Here is an 18,950-nt window from a genome sequence, read left to right on the forward strand (position 1 = left end):
TGATACCTGCAATAGAATACATCAAGTCCATTAAGAAGATCCGATTATTACTGCAGAATTGGAGGAGACTCACGGAGGAATCTGCCTCATTCAGTGTGGGGAGTGAAAACCGGCTGAGGGTTACGCAGGAGCTAGGGGGTGAGAACAACTGAAAACCAGCTACAGAAAGGATGTTACTGTGCACAAGTTTTACTTTTATTTTTATTCTGACACAGCTACAATTTAGTACAGCATATCTAAGGAGAAAACATGTAATCATTTTATTTACAGACACTTTTTACTTTGGGTTTGATCTGTGTTTGAATCAGTAAATGGATGAAGAACCACTGTCCTGTACAATATGATAGTGCTGTTAGTCATCTGTTAGTGTTAAAACCATTCAGGCCTGCTCCCTCTAGGCAGATATTGTTCCAACAGTTTTGAAGGACACTTCATCAGGTTGGAACGTGGAGTTTTCTCTTAGCATAATAATATTTCAATATTAATGCTACCACCAGTCTGGAGGCGTTTGATTCATATTGTTTGGTTTACAGCTCATAGATCATTGCTTACTGCTGGAAACCAGTGATCTAACCAGCGGAGACATTCACTAACTCTGGGCTGGACTAACTCCTCAAAGCTATCACTGTTAACCAGTTCTTGAACTGAAGGGTTCCTCTCCACATTCTGCACCTTCCAACAGGAAGGTTGGGCTTTAGCTGAGCACCAGACCCTCACTGACCGGCATGTTGATGTGAGCCGTCAGCAGAGGAGAGCTCTTCTCTTCGTGCAACACAAACACCTTGATGATGTCAGAGATTCCCTTGTCACTGGTACACTCCACAAAGGTCTCAACAGGGTAAATAAGTCCTGGCACCAGCAGTGGGATCTTCATGTATGGGTTCCTGATCCGATACAGGTTGTCGTCGTAAAGGAAGTTGATGGCCAGATTCATGATGGGCCGACAGGACGCTGTATTCTGGATATTAAGGGTCAGTTTAAAGGATGGGCCCAGGCCCTGAACCACGGCGTTCATCTTCAGGGGCTTTGAGAGGCTGGAGGACATAGGAGTCAGGCTGGACTCCAGAGCTTTGACATAGGCTCTGGCAGCAGCCACTCTCGTGCGGCTCAGGTCCATGTGGAAGGCTCGGTGCATTGCCAGGCCATTCTCCCGTTCCCGCAGTGTCTGGTCCACATACAGCTTGGTTTTCTTAGGGACATTGAGGCGGACACTCTGAGCCAATGGCGGGCCAGGAGTGCTGTCCATGTCATCAAACACCGCCGTCCTTTTCAGGATCTTAACCATGAGGCCACCTCCCTTTGTGGTCATTATAAGGGTCCCATCCTCACGACCGTACCGACCAAAGCAGATGCTGGTGACTGTATCGGGGGTCTTGATGGTACTAAGCAGGTTCTTATCCCTGTACAGATGGACCTGACAGTTTGCCAGGCCCACCAGGACAGCCTGAAGGCCCCTGGTGGGGAGGTCCATGGCAGCCATTGTAGTGACAGGAGCCGGCAAGATGATCTTCCACAACTTCTTACCCTGAAAAAACAACCGCAGACAACCAGACTGTTACTGTGATAGAATTTCTGCACTAACAGAAACAAATAATCGAGGAGGATCACTCAAATTAGGATCTTAGCAGCTGACTGATTTAATCATTTACAATATTTCCTGTGATCAGATAACAGTTGGTTCAAAGTCTACCTTCTGTGTGAAACCCTGTAGACTCTCATCAGTGCATCCTACAACCATGTTCTTCCCAACTCTCACCAGCCCAACAGGATGAGACGACAACTCGATGCAGTACTTTGGTTTCTCTGATTCCCTGATCAGCAGCAGGGAAAACAACTGTATGAGTTTAGGCTCCAATGTGTTAGACGAGTTCTAGAACAAGTGAGTTTGGTCAGCTTTTTCTTACCTGCGCAGGATGTAGATGCTGCCATTGCGACATGCAACTGTGATGCGGAATTCCACATCAAACTGACCTGTGACGTCCATTATGGTGGGAACAGTGGGAAGAGACATCTTCAATCACAGAGAGATGTTTGGAGAAAAGGTTAGGTTTCAGTGCTGTCTCAAGAGGCGGTCAGTGAGAGAAGGTTTATGTGTCATTGGCATATTGTTTTTATTTAAATGTAAAGGGGAGAAGTATTGATTCGTACTCCACAGCTCAGACTGAGCTACCTAAAAGTCATAAAGAAATTGGAATAGCATAATGTCAAAAATTATCAGATCAATTCAGGTCAAGTCAGTCCAGTTCAGGGACCTTATGTGTGAAGTGTGCGTATGCATGAAAAATATGCAGTGCCATATTTTATGCACAAGTAGGCATGTATAAAAATGAACGTGGTGTAAATACGCAAACTTTTTACCTGCCTTGAAAATGTGTGGCAGCCACGCAAATCCTCTTTGTGGACAATAAACTACAAAGCGCCAAAATTCACCTAAATACACTGAAATCTATCTCCTTAACCAAGAAGCATCAAACCTAATGTTTTTTTTTTCTCTCACACACTCTCACAAACACAAAATAAATAAAATAAAAGTAAAAGGATTTGAAAACCTCACTCAAATGTAAATAGTAAATTTTCTCAGTTTTTGCCAGATGTAATACATTGGTCTGTACCCCGAAGCACATGAAATGCATGTTATCTGTAAGCTAATTTCATTCTCACTAAATAAGAAAGCAGGGTTTCATCGGCTCAAAACAAGGCAAGTTTGATTATGTTTAAGGTGATTGAGGTGTGTAGATAATCACACATATATAAGTAGCTGCACAAAGGTGTGCCGTGTAATTGTGGAGCGTTTTGGCTCTGATGGAGAACATCGCTCTCGGAGGATTCGGAGCAAGCGTTTGTTCAGAAACCATATTGATCTGCTGGGATGTGTTGATGATGATTTATTAGCATTTAGATTGCGCAGACTGATCATCCTGGAGCTATGAGCAAAACTTGAAGAAGAAGCCATGCTTCACTGGTGCAGCTGGAACTGCTGACAGGTCAGTCATCCTTCAGTCGAGCCATGCCTGCTTTGTGAATGCACCTTTTTGGACAGAAAGCATCTCCATTCTTTAAATGTGCAACTTATGCACATGATTCCTCTATTTTAAAAAAGCTTCCACATTCCCCACTCACTGCAAAGGACTCTCTGACACTCTATCTTTCTTTAAATCTCGGCTGAACGTTCCGTTGTTCAAACAAGCATTTTCACTTGGATCTCTATTTTCTTCTTTTTCTATTTGGAATTTTTTCTTTAAAATTTATTATTTTTCATTTTAGTGAGGTGACCTTATGCGCCCTGAAAACACCTTTTAAATAAATTACATAATTATTATAAATACTTATACTGGTAAAACCTTATGCGGGGTCAGGTCTCGACGGTGGCAGCCTAGGAAAGGAGGTCCAAACTTCCCTCTCCCCAGCCACTTGGGCCAGCTGCTTCTGGGGAATCACAAGGCGTTCCCAGGCCAGCAGAGAAACATACATAGGTCCAAACTTTTTTTTTTTGTGCGCCACACTTTTCTAATTAGAATTAGCTCAACCAAGTTTAGAAGCATCTAAATGTTCTCAGACCAATTAAAAACTAGGTCAGACTAATTTTGAGTCATGTCAAGCCAGTTTAGAACCAGTACAGACCAGTTTAAACCAGCTAACTAGAGTGTACCTTGCAGAGAATGGTGAAAGCTTCAGGGTCAAGGATGAAGACGTCGCTGTTCTCTGTACCAATCACCAAACAGCTAATCCCGTCCTCGTCGGCTGTGCTCTTCTTCAGAGTTCCAATGCAGGTGATGACCGTCTGAAAGAACACAATCAGTGAACACTCTGGTCAGAGGTCAAACAGTTCTGGGTTCACATTAAAAGGAACCAATATGAGTTAAACTCACATGTGGACCGTATAGGTTGTTAAAACTGTAATAGAAGAATTGGAGTTCTTTCAGGACTGTATGGAATCCCATACTGAATTACATGTGTGAATTACAGAAATACAGAAATGTGTGAATCTCCTGCTTTTCATTTAAACATAAAAACATCACTGGCTAAGAAACATTGAGTGGGAGAATTACAGATGATACATCAAGAATAATTTAATATAAGAATCAATGAGTCACAGCGTAAGTGCCAGAGACACTGGTTCTCCTGCACCTGTTCTACTGCTGATGTAGTCCTCGTCCAGTTTTGAGGAAGCAGATACTGGTCAAACTGGTAAGAGGAGCAGCAATGTTTACAAATTTGGCCTATCATTACTGTTATGATGATAACAGTAACATTACCTGCCGCCTGATTGGCTGCTGTTTGTACAGCTGAACAAACTCATCCACCTCATCAGACTCCAGAGACAGGAACCTGAGCGATCGCACGGATAGCGGGACGTCTGCCTTCTTCCTGATACTTTCCAGCATCTCCTTCAGCATCACAGGGTCGATTTGACCCTCCCTCGCCTGCTGCCACACATCCTGACCAATCAGAGCACAGCAGTTGGTCACATACTCAATAAGGTCAATTTACAGTGTGATGATTGTGAACATTTAAACTTATTGCTACATAAAAAGTCAGGGGCGCTGCTAGTAAACTTGGGCCCCATGACAAAAAATTTAATTGGGCCCTCCCTTCGCAACTGCTGTTACAATTTCTTGAGTCTATCTAACCGATCCAAAGCGTCACAATTTTAAAGGCTTGCAACAGCCTTGCTTTCTTTGGTCCAATACTGATACTAGCACAATATTTACTGCTAGTGAACTTTAAATGCAAAAGTCTGCATACTGTATGCAAATAGGTTGATTAATTGTTTTTTATTATTAGTTTTAGCTTATTAAAATGTCTCTCCCCACCAGCAACAGCCACAGGCAACATATAAAATATACATGAAGCAATCCAGACTTCTCAAAAATCCTATGTTGTTGTAGTTTGTTCAAGCAGCAGAATATAACTTTAATAAAAATATGTTTTTTCCACATTTGTTAAAGTTGTCGCCATGTCATGACAGTTTGCTGTGAAACAGATGAAAAGATCAATCTCCTCAACCTCATCCCTGAGCTGCTACTGCTGTCTAAAGAAATTCATCGTTCTGACGATGGCTCTTAGCACTGTCAATCTACCTCATACACTACCTCATTAGCACACTGCTATAAAGATTGTTTGAATTTCTGTGAGCAATAAATACATTGTTTTTGTTGTTTAACTGTAAAAAGAGCAGAAAGACAGGAAAAATCCACATAGATTCCCTGGAATGATCCTAACTTGCTTGTCATTGGACACAGTATTGCTCACCTTTTTCACTGGGAGAGAGGCGAGGAATTATACTGGTATCAGGGGTTAGAGCTGCTGCTGACTGACTCATCTGTTGTTAAGTGTGATAAAAGAGGCAAGTTAAATATATGAATATGTTGTTAGATTTGTTCCTTCATTCATTAAATGAAATGAAGGCAAACAGTAGTTTGTAGCTAAGCTAACTATACTAAACGGTTGATAATCTCACACAGTCTACCCACCTCTCTTGGAGAAAAACTGGGCTACAAATTGACACTCTTGTATTTTCTCTTTCTATCCAGGGGAGCCACCAAGAATCTTGGGCCACATGACAAAAAATTTAATTGCCCCTATGTGGCCCGTCAAAAGAGTCACAATTTTTCAAGGCTTGCAACTGCCTTGCTTTCTTTGGTTCAATACTGATACTAGCACAGTATTCACTGCTAGTGAATTTTACATGAAACAGTCTGCATACAGTATGCAAGTAGGTTGCTTAAATTTTTTCTATCAATTTTAGATAACTGAAATGTTTCTTCCCATGTGCAACAGTCATAGGCAACGTGCAAAATACACATGAAGCAATCCAAACTTCTCATAAAATGCTATATAGTTGCATTTTATTCAAGCTGCAGTACATAACTTTAATAAGAAAATATGTTTTCTCCATATTTGTTAAAGCTGGCACCATGTCGTGATAGTTTGTTATGAGGCAGATAATGTGTGAAAAAAAATCAATCTCCTCCCTCTCCTCCCTGAACTACTATTACTGGCTAAAGTAATGCAATGTTCTGGCCAAAAACAACCAATCAAAACCAGGAGAAGGGTTTTAGAGATGTCAATCAACCTCATTCACTCACTGCTAAATGTGCTAGTGGTGGGGAAACAACTTATCGTTGCGAAACTTATCGCTAGGTCCAGCATAGCAAAGGGCCAGGGGAGGGAGGCTGAGTAGCCACAAGAGATTGTGATTTACATCATTAAAATTGTTAAGAGTGGTTAAAGGTACAGGGGCAAGTTAAATATATGAATATGTTGGCAATTTATATCCTTCATCCATTGAATGCTAGTGAAATGAAGGCAATCAATAGTCTGTAGCTAAGCTAACTATGCTAAATAATAATCCCACAGTCTACTCACCTTTCTTGGAGAAAAACTGGGTTACAAATTGGTACTTTTATCTTTTTCTCTCTATATCTCTCAATTTTTTTGAAAACCTGTATTATTTTATAATTTTCCTTAGCAGCATAGTAACTGCCACAGTCGTTCTTGTCTTCTACTGACTGCTGCTGAACATCGTCACCGTCAAGTGCGCTAAGCAGATCCATGGGTCAGGGAGTTCAGATAAAATATGAATGTGTAGTGGTAGTGGTCTTGTAACAATTTTAGAAAACACACTATGATTGATTTTATAATTGACAGGGCCCCAAATTTTTTTTTCTATGAACATCAAAAAATTTGTGGAGGGCCCCTTGTCGGTCAGAGGCCCTTGGAATTGTCCTAACCTTTCCCCCCTACAGTATATGGCACCCCTGTCAAAAGCACTGAATACCCATCTCGAAAGATAAACTCAGCAGAAATGGTAATTAAAATTAATTATTATATAGAAATTAAAAATAAACCATTGCATTCTTATGTTCCTTAGTATGCTGTGACCCAGCTTCTCTGTGATTCTGACTCTCCCTGTGGATGTAACAGAGGCCACAACCACCTGCTCCAGTGGGTTGATGTCCAGGCTCGGAAGTGTGAACTTGAAGTATGGCCGCAGGTTTTTGTAGACATAGATGCATGGTCCAGAGGCCACAGCCACGGCGGGGATACGGGGCTCATGCAGGTCCATGAAAAAGGCGACCAGGCCAGCAGGTAGGTCCAGCAGGCTATTTTCACTTATGAGTGCCGTGCCACGGTAGACCTTAAGCTTCATGCCTGATGAGCCGGTGCCCAGGTCCCCGACCACGAGTCGGCTCTCCCTGTCCCCGCTAAGATCTGCCAGGTCTATGCAGGACGAGAAGGTGTAGAGACCAGCCACTGGGTCGTAGTGGGCATCCAGCCACTTCCCCCCATCCCCACTGGAATCCACAGAAGACATAACCACAGGACAGGAGATGAGAGAATTTGCAGAGCTGAGCAGGTGAGATCTGCAGGAATACAGAAAGTAGATCAGAGTCACATCTGAACGAGAAAGGAGCAGATCAGGATCAAAGCAGATCCAGTCAAATTCAGAGAGGACACAGGATCCCAACATGATGGAAATGGATTTCATCCATCAGGATCAGAAAGGGTCCCATAAGGATCAGAGGAGATCTTATCAGGGTGAGAGATGAAAACTTCAGGATCAAACTGTTGGTGGGTTAAATCTCTGTTGTTCAAGTCAAGACATGCCAAGCCTTGCAGAAGTATCTACCTTCCTTCAAGTTTCCCCATTTTGTCCTGCTCTAATCATAAACCTTGATGTATTTTACTAGGATTTGATGTGGCAGACCAACAAAATTAAATACATAACAGTGAAATGAAAGGAAAATGAATAGTGTTCAAAGCTTTTTCCAAACAAAAATCCGAAAATGCGTTAAAATATATTAATTAATTATAATTAGCAATTATAATTAATTCTGACGCTCTAAATAAAATCTTGTGCAGCCAGTTGTCTTTACAAGTGATGTCAACATCAAACAGAATTCACCAGAAAGTCATTCAATTTTATAATAAATCCAGCTCTTTTCTGAAGGCATCACAGGTTTGTGCCTTAACAAGAGAAGAAGCCAAGAGACCCTGATGGAGCTGCAGAAACCCACAGCTCAGGTGGGAAAATCTCTCAACAGGGCAACTATTAATAGTTGAATTGACTTTACTGTTTGTGGGATATGAGGCACACGGGGATAGTTTATCATTTTTTTCTTGTGAGCAAATAATAGGAAGCCAGTAAGTGGCAGTGTGTAGAGTAACTATATCCAGATGAATTAGTTTATAACCCTTCAACATTCAAGACTCACACACAACTATTCAAGAAAACGTTTTCTGAAAAGCAATCTCAGAGGTAACCAAAAACCATGAGGTGGTTCATATCAAAAATCAGTGGCATAAAAGCAGAAGTAACTGGATGCTTGATGTAAATAACCCCAAATTAAGCTCCTTATTTGTTGAATCACCTTTTGGGTGCGTATTGCCTTTACCTTGTTTTATTTGTATTATGTGGTTGACTTCAGGTCTTGTGGGAAATTCTGTTCCCCTGTGAAAATCTGTTTCTCCTGTGTCAGTGCACTGCAGCCAGGGAGGTTGAGCAGACTATTTTCACGGTGCTTCTGATCGATTTCTCTGTAAAACAACTTATATAACCATGTCACGGTTGGAACTTTCAGTTTAATCAGCAGCTGAAAAAAAATTGTAAAATAGATAAATAAACTAGGTCTTGTGTGGACATCATACACCGTTTTGTGTTGTTTTTTAATCACCAAGAGAATCGGTCTTTTTCCAACTTTTGTCACGTAAGCCTGACAAATAAAAGTCAGTCACCAAACACGGGTTTCCAACACATTGTGTGTATTTATCATTTTTTATTGCTGATATAAGAGGACGGAAGCTAGCTGATAGCAGGGCACAAAAAATTAAGACTTCCTTAAAAAAATAGAGTGTAGGCTTTCTGGAAAATACTGTTCTAATATATAATATGACAGAGTAATGCATAAAAGAAATTTCTAGTTGTTAATATTTGGTGGCTCAATCTTACTGTCACACATAACAATCATTGAGATTTTGAAAACATTTGCTCTCTATTTGCCAAAGTTATGAGTGGGCAACCAAATATTTAGTCACCTGAAATAATCTGTTCCCCCTCCATAACATGGTAACAAATTAATTTACCAGCTAGTCTTTAACTGTGTTTATTACTCTCATCATGAACAATAAATCCTGTATATTTGGTAATATTTGCTCTTTATTTGCTAAAGTTATGAGGGGGAACCAAATACTTTAGCCACCTGAAATAATCTGTTCTTCCCTGTGCCTCTATAACATGGGAGTTAATTAAATTACCAGCAATCATGCTTATTCCTCTCCTCATCAACAGGAAATCCTGTAAATTTGAAAACATTTGCTCAATATTTGCCAAAGTTATGAGAGGGGAACCAAATCTTTTAGCTGCCTGAAATAATATGCTCCCTACGGAAGAGGATTAGGGTCACTGAAAAAAAATAATCTGACTTTTCTTCTCAGAAAACATCAGAATTATTTTTTCAGTGGTACAGAAAAAAAAATCTCAGAATTCAGGGATCTTTTTTTTTTGATTCAGCCAAAGTAATGAAAAAAATCTCAGAATTCAGGGAATTCTGAGATTTTTTTTCTGTGCAACTTTTTTTGCACAGAAAGCCAGAATTCAGAGGAAAAAGTCAGAATTTTGGCTTTATCATGATTCAGCCAAAGTAATAAAATAACGAACTGCAGTCTGATTTTCATTGTGAATGTGTTTCTTCCCATTGAGCAGTGAAAATAAATAAAAGGTGTTACATGTCTTTTGCTTTAAGTATTTACTTACTGGAGGGTTGTTAGTTGTGCTGCATAGCCACAACTAACAGTTAGCTCCTCACTTTAGCGGCTCTGACGGAGCCTGTACCGCTCAGCGCTGCTGTTGCTCCTCCTACACTTTGGACTGAACCTAAAAATTCATCCTTATTTCTTTCTTGGAGTAATGACAGATTTACTTCATTCTTAGTTTCGATTGCCTTTTTATATTGATATTGTTTAAACACAAAGGTTTGTTTCATAATTTCTTTGAAGGGGGGGAACCATTCTGTACTTTTCCAAGATTGGGGGGCATCAACCTTCGTTCACGTATACACAAAGTCCTCCTCCCTGTGTTTTTCCTGACTGTTGGTCGCGGTCCGATTGGAACAGCATAAGACCGTTGATCTGGAAGGCTGAGTCTGGCATGTTGCTGTTAGGCCAGGTTTTCGTTAGGCAAAGAACGACACAGTTCTTCATCTCTGCGGAAGCTCTCAGCCTCAGATGTAACAAATCCACTTTTTTATCCAGAAAGCGAACATTGGCCAGAAACAGTGTTGGAATAGATGGCTTCATAGTCTTCAGCTTGGCCAACGCGCCCGCCTTCTTCCCCCTCTTTTGTTTCTGGGCACAATGTGTCCATTTTACCGTTGCTCCTTGCACCCTGCTGCGCCAGAGCGTTTGTCCTGAGGACCCGCTGTCTCCCAAGTGCGGATTTCATCCTCATAGTAACAGCCGACCTGTCTCCAGTCGTCATCAGTTCGGCCGAGCTGTACTTCAGCCTTAAAGTTGTCGTAGAACTCTTTCCCAAAGCCGCCTCACGTGTTAAAATAGGGCTTTATCTGGAGAGCTCGAGAAGCCGCTGCACTTCTGTGTGCCTCCATGGCAACAAAGAGCTGGATGACGATAACTTCAGAAATTTATGTTATTTTGCACTGGATCTGATCTTATTGTAACAAAAAGTATATTTGCGGAATTTCAAGATATGACAGAAAGTTCGCAAGAGACCAGTGGGACACACGTTTAAGTACTCTGCTAACAGCAGACAGCACTACTAATGCACTACTTTTGAAATGTTCAAGCAGAGCAGAACTGCAAAGAGACAAAGATATTGATTTTGAACTGAGATAAATTATTCCTGTTTAAAAAAAACAATTGATGGAAGCTAGCCATTTCTGTTGGTAAAACATAAAAAATGTATATTGAGAATCTTGTACAATGTTGTACAAACTTGCAAATGGTGAAGATGGATCAGTTCATTTAGAATTTTTGATGTCTGAAAATGTTTTTTTTACACTATACATCTGTTAAGGAAGGTTGAGGTATTAGTCTTTAGTATTTGCTGTTGAATACATAAGTACAATTGAAACATTTATCAACATTTTCTTTAATTTCATAAATGTCATTGAATCTAAGCATATGTACTGTTCATCTATCAATTAAGTGTGTAATTATTTCAGTATGCTTTTGAAGAAATTTTCTTGTTCCTAATGTTATAAATAGAAACTAAACAATGCAGTACAAGAGCTGAGGTATTTTGATCAACCTCAAGCAAAATTGTCATGTTCTTCAGTTTAAAATGTCAATAATTGTCAAAAATTGTCAATACTTCAGTTTAAAATGAAGTATTGATCAAACACGTGTACAAATGTCCTTGTTATCAACAAGTTATGTATTTGTGTACATGTATTTTATCAACAATAAGGACTTGTTCTATATCTGGATCTGAGGTGACATGTTATTTTTTGATACCACAATAACAACAGTGTTCGATATATTTTATACTAAGTTACTGATGTATAACACAAGGCTGTTTATTATTATTAATTTATGCATTTTGCTATAAATGAAATATTTACATGTGGCTTTCATAAACCAAATTCAAGAATGTCATCAGGTAATTTGATCAAACAGTATATTTCACTTTACAGCATGACATATAACAAAAAAAATAAAGAATTAACTGTAAAAATATGAAAAGGGTGGAATCAGAATTCCAGAGACTGGCACACATGAGCTCAGTAAGATGGCAGAATGACATGTACTTGTCTTTTAAGCATGCCATTTAGAATAGTTAAAGATACAATTTCAGAATTGCAAATGGTCTCTCACTGATGGAATGATATCTGTGCATCTATTTCGGGCACTATTCTGTCTCATAGGTGCAGGTATTCAACAAGTCAAATTATGTTTAATATGTGCTTTGGTTACAGAAGTCATGTCAGAGTAAGGGCTTTGTATAGGATATTATCTGTAGTGTAATGACACAAGTAGAATATCAACTACAAAGTTGATATACAAAAGGTGATGGATCATCACATGGATAAATAATTATAGCTTCTCTTTATTGTTATAACACTAAAAACTCCCCAAAATACACAACAGTTTAAAATCTTTACAGTGATGTTTACAGAAATGCTTTGTAGTTTAAACCTTGAAATGTTGGCTTAAGTTAGGGTTTCCAAGTCCAGTCCTCCAGATACTTTCCTTCAACTTATGATGGATCCCATCTCCAGCACACCTGACTCAAAAGACTGCACCCCCTCATCAGCATGTCATGCAGCTTTGTTGAGGCCTAATGGTGAGCCATTCATTTGATTTAGATGTGTTGAAGAACACCTCAAAACTGCAGGATAGTTGTTCTTGAAGGCAGGACTTGCTTATTTATAAGTAGTTTGCTGAGACATGCAAGGCTTAAAAACACTGGAGCCAATGCTACCAGCAATGAATGCTAAGAAAAGAGGTGGCATACAATGTAGAGCTAGTCAGTTTATACAGTTGAAACTTGATATTTACATGCACTGAATAAAAAGATATGTACAGATGGTTTTGTCACTGTCAGAAGTTAAATTAGAACACACTTTTCTTATTTTTGCTTACTTAAGAGTTACCAACACCCTTCAAGGTCAGACTAAACCTTCTTTCTTCTAAACCTTAGAAGAAAGAATCAGTCTGACCTTGACTGATTAAAAGAAACTTTAGAAGTTATCAGTCGGACCTTGAAGGACCAGACTAATTTTGCAGAAGACTTGGACTGTTTAGATTGTAAACAGTCCAAGTCTTCTGCAAATTCTTTTTAGAGTTCGATTACTTAATGTCAGTGTTGTATAGTAACGAAGTAAAAATACTTCACTACTTTACTTAAGTATATTTTGGAATACTTCATACTTTCCTCGAGTATAAAAATTTTTGATGACTTTCACTTTTACTTCACTATATTTCCGAACTTAATTGCGTACTTTTACTCCAATACATTTTCAATGTGTGGTTTAGTTACTCGTTACAAAAAAGCGAGAGAGAGAAACGCAAGTGTTTTGACCCCACCTACTGATTAGCAAGTAGCAAGCAGGCTACCGAACAAAGTCGGTAGCCTACTTGCCTGGGCTTGTTCATCACCTCCAATAGGATACACCTGTTTCACTTCTCCCATTAAACACAAAGCAAGTCTCGCAATCAGCAGCAGCCACATGGAGGAGGAGACGGAGACCACAACGACTGCAACTACGTCGGACACGGCTCCAGGGGAACCACCAGCTGGTGATGAGAGCCCATGGCCTTATTTAAACACAATACACTCTTTCGTGGGTGTTAAAGATTCGTCGTACCGCATGCAGTTTATGTTATTCCTGCCCGAAGATGTGGAAATTCTATCTTACAAAAACTCCCCGTCCAACTTGAAGAAACACATCGAGGTAAGGTCTTATGAAATGGTTATAATCCTCCTGTTTCAGTAACTATAGCTTGGTCACTAGGCACTACTGTATTGTGAAATCTTGACCATAAATGAACTTTGTTTGGCATTGTTTCAGTTCCACACGTGGTGTATTTAGCTTAGGCCTAATGTTGACTGTAGCAGGCTACCTAGACTCCTCTGTTCAAGGGGGACAGAAGCCATAGCGATAGCAATTTAGACTAAATTTAACGAATATAGGAAAGGCATGCAAGTTCAAAACCAGGTTTACAGATGCCAATAAGCTGCATTTCCCTCCCAATTCTTTTTTTCTTTTGCATAATGACCAGTTGTGTGCACCACCTACTGACTGTAGCATTGACTGATTCACTGATTTGTGAAGTAGAGTAATCGTAACAGATCTTTTTCTTCATGTTGGCCGCATTTTCTGTACTATTTATTTTTCTCATTTTCAGCACTGACCTTACTTGAAGGGAAAACTTAAGGCTTACAAAAACTTAGTATTTTCTGTCCTGGAGGGTATACTAAGAAGCTGGTTCAGTTGTAAAGCAGGTTAAGTTAACCTTGTGCTATAGGTAAAGCACCTAATTTTCTTAACTAAATGATGCCTGCAGGATATTAGCAGGTTTAATTTTGCCTGCACTTGGTTGGGTACATTATTTTAAGTGTATTTGACAAGTTTACCAAAATATAAAAAATGTCATTCAAACTGCATTTGCCTTGTTTTACTTTTTACTTGTACTTTTCATTACATTACTTGAGTACATCCATTTTTACAGTAATTTCCATACTTAAGTACAAGAAGTTTCAGATACTTTAAGACTTTAACTCAAGTAACATTTCAGTCAGTGACTTGGACTTTTACCAAAGTCATATTTTGGAGAGGTACTTATACTTTTACTTGACTCTGAGATTTCAGTACTTTATACAACACTGCTTAATATAGTATGATGACTGTGTGCTAAAATATGAAGGATTTCTTTGTTGCTTAAAGACAATCTGAAGTAAAGCCTAATAATGTCACCCAAATTTGAAATTTTGTAGCTTCTTTCACTTTAAGAAAGGAACAGTTTTTAGCAGAAGGTCTTTTTTCTTTCTTGAACAGGTTTTTGCTTTGGCAGAAGTTGAAGATGGCAATTCTGTCTCCATAATTTTCCAGCGTTGCTACAACATCACAGTCAAGCTGCACACAAACAAATAAGGACAATTATTTACACTGCAAATCAATGTTAAAGTTACCTTTAAGATTGTACCCTTAGATCACTCCTTAAAGCAATGTACTGGTTTGGGGAGAATTGCAATAATAAAACAAGGGAGCTAAATGTACAATCCTCTATTTTACTGAAAAAGAGGAAGGACTGGATTGTTTATGTAAGTTCAAAATTCACAAATTCATAAATATACAGTCTTTTTAAGGTAAAATGAATTGCGCATAAAACCACACAAGGAAATATTAACATCTGGAACATCAGCAACATCATTCTGCGTTTCCATTGGTTTAGCATTTGATCACCCAAAGGCCAAAGTTCAAGCAGGGATTGCTCACAAAACAGCATTTTTTAATACAAAAGTTAAACATCACATTAATAAGTTTGAAGCCTACCATTTCCATACCCGAATAATAAATGTACTACTAATAGTGTAGTTCAGATCGGTGGCTGTATGCAAGTCATACATTTTCCTTTTAAACATATGTATATAAACATTTATGTCACTTTATACGTACTTATAGTTTCTGTTCTCCGCTGAACTAAAAGTTACTGTTGGAAATATTAGTTTAATTATGCTAGTTTTAATGATGTTTAACTTTAGCGGATGTTGAAATACTAGATGGATCATGATTGTTTTGAGTAGGCCTCAGTTTAGGTTAGTTTTAGACTCATGGTTTAATCAATACATAACTTACTCAGTAGAACATTTTTCTTAGATATAATGATCACGATTTGATTAAAATTAGTCTAATCAGTAGTTTTTATATTAGATCACATTCGTAAGAGTGCAGAAGTCATATATTCATCTGGAAATTGTTTTAGTTTATTATAACTAAGGAAGTTGCAACAGAGTGCAACAGATGTTTTGGTATTGAAACTGCTCATGTCTGTTTTATAAGAGTTTGAAGATATTATATGAAACGTGTGGTAATTTTTATAATCAAAATCTGCTGTTTGATGCCCTGGGTCAGAGGAGAGGTCAGGAAAGCTCTTTGCGTTTCAGGAACCAGTTTGAGGCAGTTTGAAGGGATGAAAAACACAGATAGCTGATAAACTTTGGTCCCGCTTTCTTGAGTAAAATGTTTCTGTATGAAATTAACACATCTATTGTTTGTACCCTGGGAAAGTCCGCAGGGAGGATAGCTTAGACAGCGATGAATTCATCCCTTGGCCTTGGTAACACCTGCATGGTCTCTGCTGTAAAAACAGACTCACGCTATTACGGGCTGTGTGAGACCACCTCTAAACTCATGGTCTCTATTGTCTGATACGTTAGAACGCATCAGACAATAGAAACACACCTTGATATAAAAATAATTGAGCTAAAACAGCTAGTCAGATCATTGGGGTGGAACTGCCTTAACTGCCGCACACAGTGGTCTCCGAAGGCGTCTTCGTATTCTTGCATTTTCCTAAGGTAATTAATTTCTTCTTTGTGGCTTTGGTTTTTGATGATTATGATAAGATGTTGATGTGATTTTATGCACTTGATAGTTTGAATAAAATTCTGGTTGATTGTGAAGTTGAACAATGACTGCTGTCTTTGTGCTTTCACTTTTACACACTACATTAATGGATCTGGGGAGACGAGATAACAACGAGCAACAGGTAGCAAATATCTCGCTTTCTCAACAGTTTAACACGGCAGACATCTTATTTAGAAGGTGGCTGACATATACAGCTAACCTTAATTTCATTGTGAAACATTCAAACAGAAGAACAATAAAATAAACACACCAAATCCTTATGGGACAATTCCAGCAATCAACAGCTATTACATCTTCTAATCATCTGTGTGATTTAACATTGTGAATCACGCTTATCCCTATAACCGCATAAGCTATTAAACATGCTAACAACTAGCTGTAACTGTTCGTTTTTAGACAACGATCTCATTTGATTTACTCACCTTTTATTCTTCCATTAGTGGAAGCTTCAGGGACCCCTCTGGCACATAAAAAGTCACTTAAATCAGACATCTTTCTCCAGAATGATAGCTGTCTGCCACAACTCTCATCTATGGTTCTGAAGCTGGTTGCTTGCTGGCGCTCATCAGCCAGAATTCAGATTTTTTCCTCTGATTTCTAACATTTTTTTCTGTGCCACTGAAGAAAAAAATTCTTAGGTTTTTTGAGAAAAATGTCAAATATTTTTTCCCCCAGTAGCCCTAATTCTCTGCAGTAGTCCCCCCTATATAACATGGTAACAAATTAATTTACCAGCAAGTCTTTAACTGTTTATTCATCCCATTATCAACAATAAATCCTGTAAGTTTGAAAACATTTGCTCAATATTTGCCAAAGTTATGAGGGGGGGAACCAAATATTAGCTGTCTGAAATAAACTTTTCCCCTGTTCAAAGCTCTATGGAGGGGGAACAGATTATTTCAGGCAGCTGACATAATTGGTTCCTCACATAACTTTGGCAAATAAAGAGCAAATGTTACCATATATACAGGATTTATTGTTCGTAATGAGGAATAAACACAGTTAAGAGTTTGTGAAAACATAATTAGCTCCCATGTTTATAGAGGGGGAACAGTTTATTTCAGATGGCTAAAATATTTGATTACCCATCTCATAACTTTTTCAAATAATGAGCAAATGTTACCATATTTAAAGGATTTGTTGTTCGTGAAGAGAAGATTACGCACAGTTAAAGACTTGCAGGTAAATTAATTATTTCCATTGTTATGGAGCACGAACGGATTATTTCAGGCAGCAAAAATATATGGTTCCCCCATCATAACTTTGGCAAATAAAGAGCAAATTTTACCAAATATACAGGATATTTTGTTGATGATGAGAGGAATAAACACAGACTTGCTGGTAAAGTAATTTGTTCCCATGTTATGGATGGGGAACAAATTATTTCAGGAAGCTGAAATATTCATCCCCTTCCATCACCCGCCTCACCCCTAAACGTTTGGGATATAAAGAGCAACAGTTTTCAAATTCTCAAAGTTTGTTAGCTTTGATAGCTTGTAGTATACTAGAAATTTCCTTAATCCAGTAATATTTTACATTACAACCTGCGTTTCCAGACATCTTTTCAGTAAATCTTAATTTTTTGTGCCCTGTAACTATCAGCTAGCTTCTATCCTATTATATCAGCAATGACAAATCATAAATACCCAATGTGTTGGGAACCCGTGTTTTGTGACTGACTTATTTGTCAGGTATAAGTGACAAAAGTTGGAAAAAGACCGATTCTCTTGGCGAAAAACAACCCAAAACGGTGTAAGAAGACCTCCACATAAGACCTCGTTTATTTATTTATCTTTCAATTTTGTTAGCTGCCGATTAAACTGAACGTTACAACCTTGACATGAGTTGTTTTACCGAGAAATCGATGAGAAGCGCCGTGAAAATGGTCGGCTCTGCGCTCCCGACACAGGGGAAACACATTTTCACAGGGGAACAGAATTTCGCACAAGACCTCTATTTGATTTGATGCTTATATTTTGACAAGACAACTTCCACTCACTGTATATATTATAGCACGACAGCCACAGAAAGCAACGGAACAAGTTGCAACAGTGTTAAATCTATCTTATTAGCAACCCCTTCCTTCCTTACTGTTCACCAGGAAAGCCACAAATTTTTTACTCATTCGTTCATTTTACGCTACACTTGATATACGTGTTTTTAAAATAATGCATCATTGTGGTTCTGAATAACTAGCCACCAATTATCCACAAATCAGCTGCTTTTAAACAGGTTCCGTTCAGAATCAAAGTCAATATGTCGGTTTCAGTCAATCAAGATTTCTTGTTGATGATTAACATACCCCCTCACGGTCACCAGGGAGACAGCACTCAGCTTCTCTCGGCCCGGTTACTGTTTTCAGCCCGTACTTCTCGTTTCCTTGAAATTTCTTGACCCTGCTTCGATTATCAACGTTGCAGACGGTTTCGATGGTTGCTTTAATCCAGTCTGGGGATTAACACTGAGCTGGTCGTTGCTTTAATCCACCAAAATCCACTACATCCTCCTTCAATTGCTGTCCTTAGGTGATGACGTCAGTCTTCTCCGCCGGTGTTTCGTTTCCAGAAAAAGCGAAAGGAGGTTCAGAAACCACACATTTTCTTGGAATCAATAAAACATATCCATCCAAGTACACCTCGCTGCAGCAAACAGAAAGTGGCGGGGACAGACCACTGGCAGACGTTATTATTATTATTAATGATCATCTTTGTTTACAATTACAAAGAAATAAACACAATATATTATAAAGTATGCCAGGGGTGTAGCTTTCAATAGTAAATACATTGGTATGAAAAACAAAAATAATAGAAGATATTACAGACATGACAAATTAAAAAT

General features: G+C 38.7%; 1 protein-coding gene across 1 annotated transcript; it reads right to left on the reverse strand.

The window, feature by feature from the left end:
• Positions 1-173: 173 nt before the first annotated feature.
• Positions 174-18,683, reverse strand: bbs1 (Bardet-Biedl syndrome 1). The gene is made up of 7 exons (XM_005811141.2): positions 18,415-18,683; positions 6,941-7,367; positions 4,257-4,439; positions 3,650-3,781; positions 1,905-2,011; positions 1,691-1,811; positions 174-1,525 (listed from the first exon to the last, which is right to left on the reverse strand). The coding sequence occupies exons 2-7, from the start codon at positions 7,316-7,318 to the stop codon at positions 695-697; spliced, it is 1,752 nt and encodes a 583-aa protein (XP_005811198.1). The 5' UTR covers positions 7,319-7,367; positions 18,415-18,683; the 3' UTR covers positions 174-694.
• Between the last annotated feature and the right edge of the window lie 267 nt (positions 18,684-18,950).

This window comes from Xiphophorus maculatus, chromosome 10, assembly GCF_002775205.1.
Source record: "Xiphophorus maculatus strain JP 163 A chromosome 10, X_maculatus-5.0-male, whole genome shotgun sequence".
Taxonomy (NCBI): domain Eukaryota; kingdom Metazoa; phylum Chordata; class Actinopteri; order Cyprinodontiformes; family Poeciliidae; genus Xiphophorus; species Xiphophorus maculatus.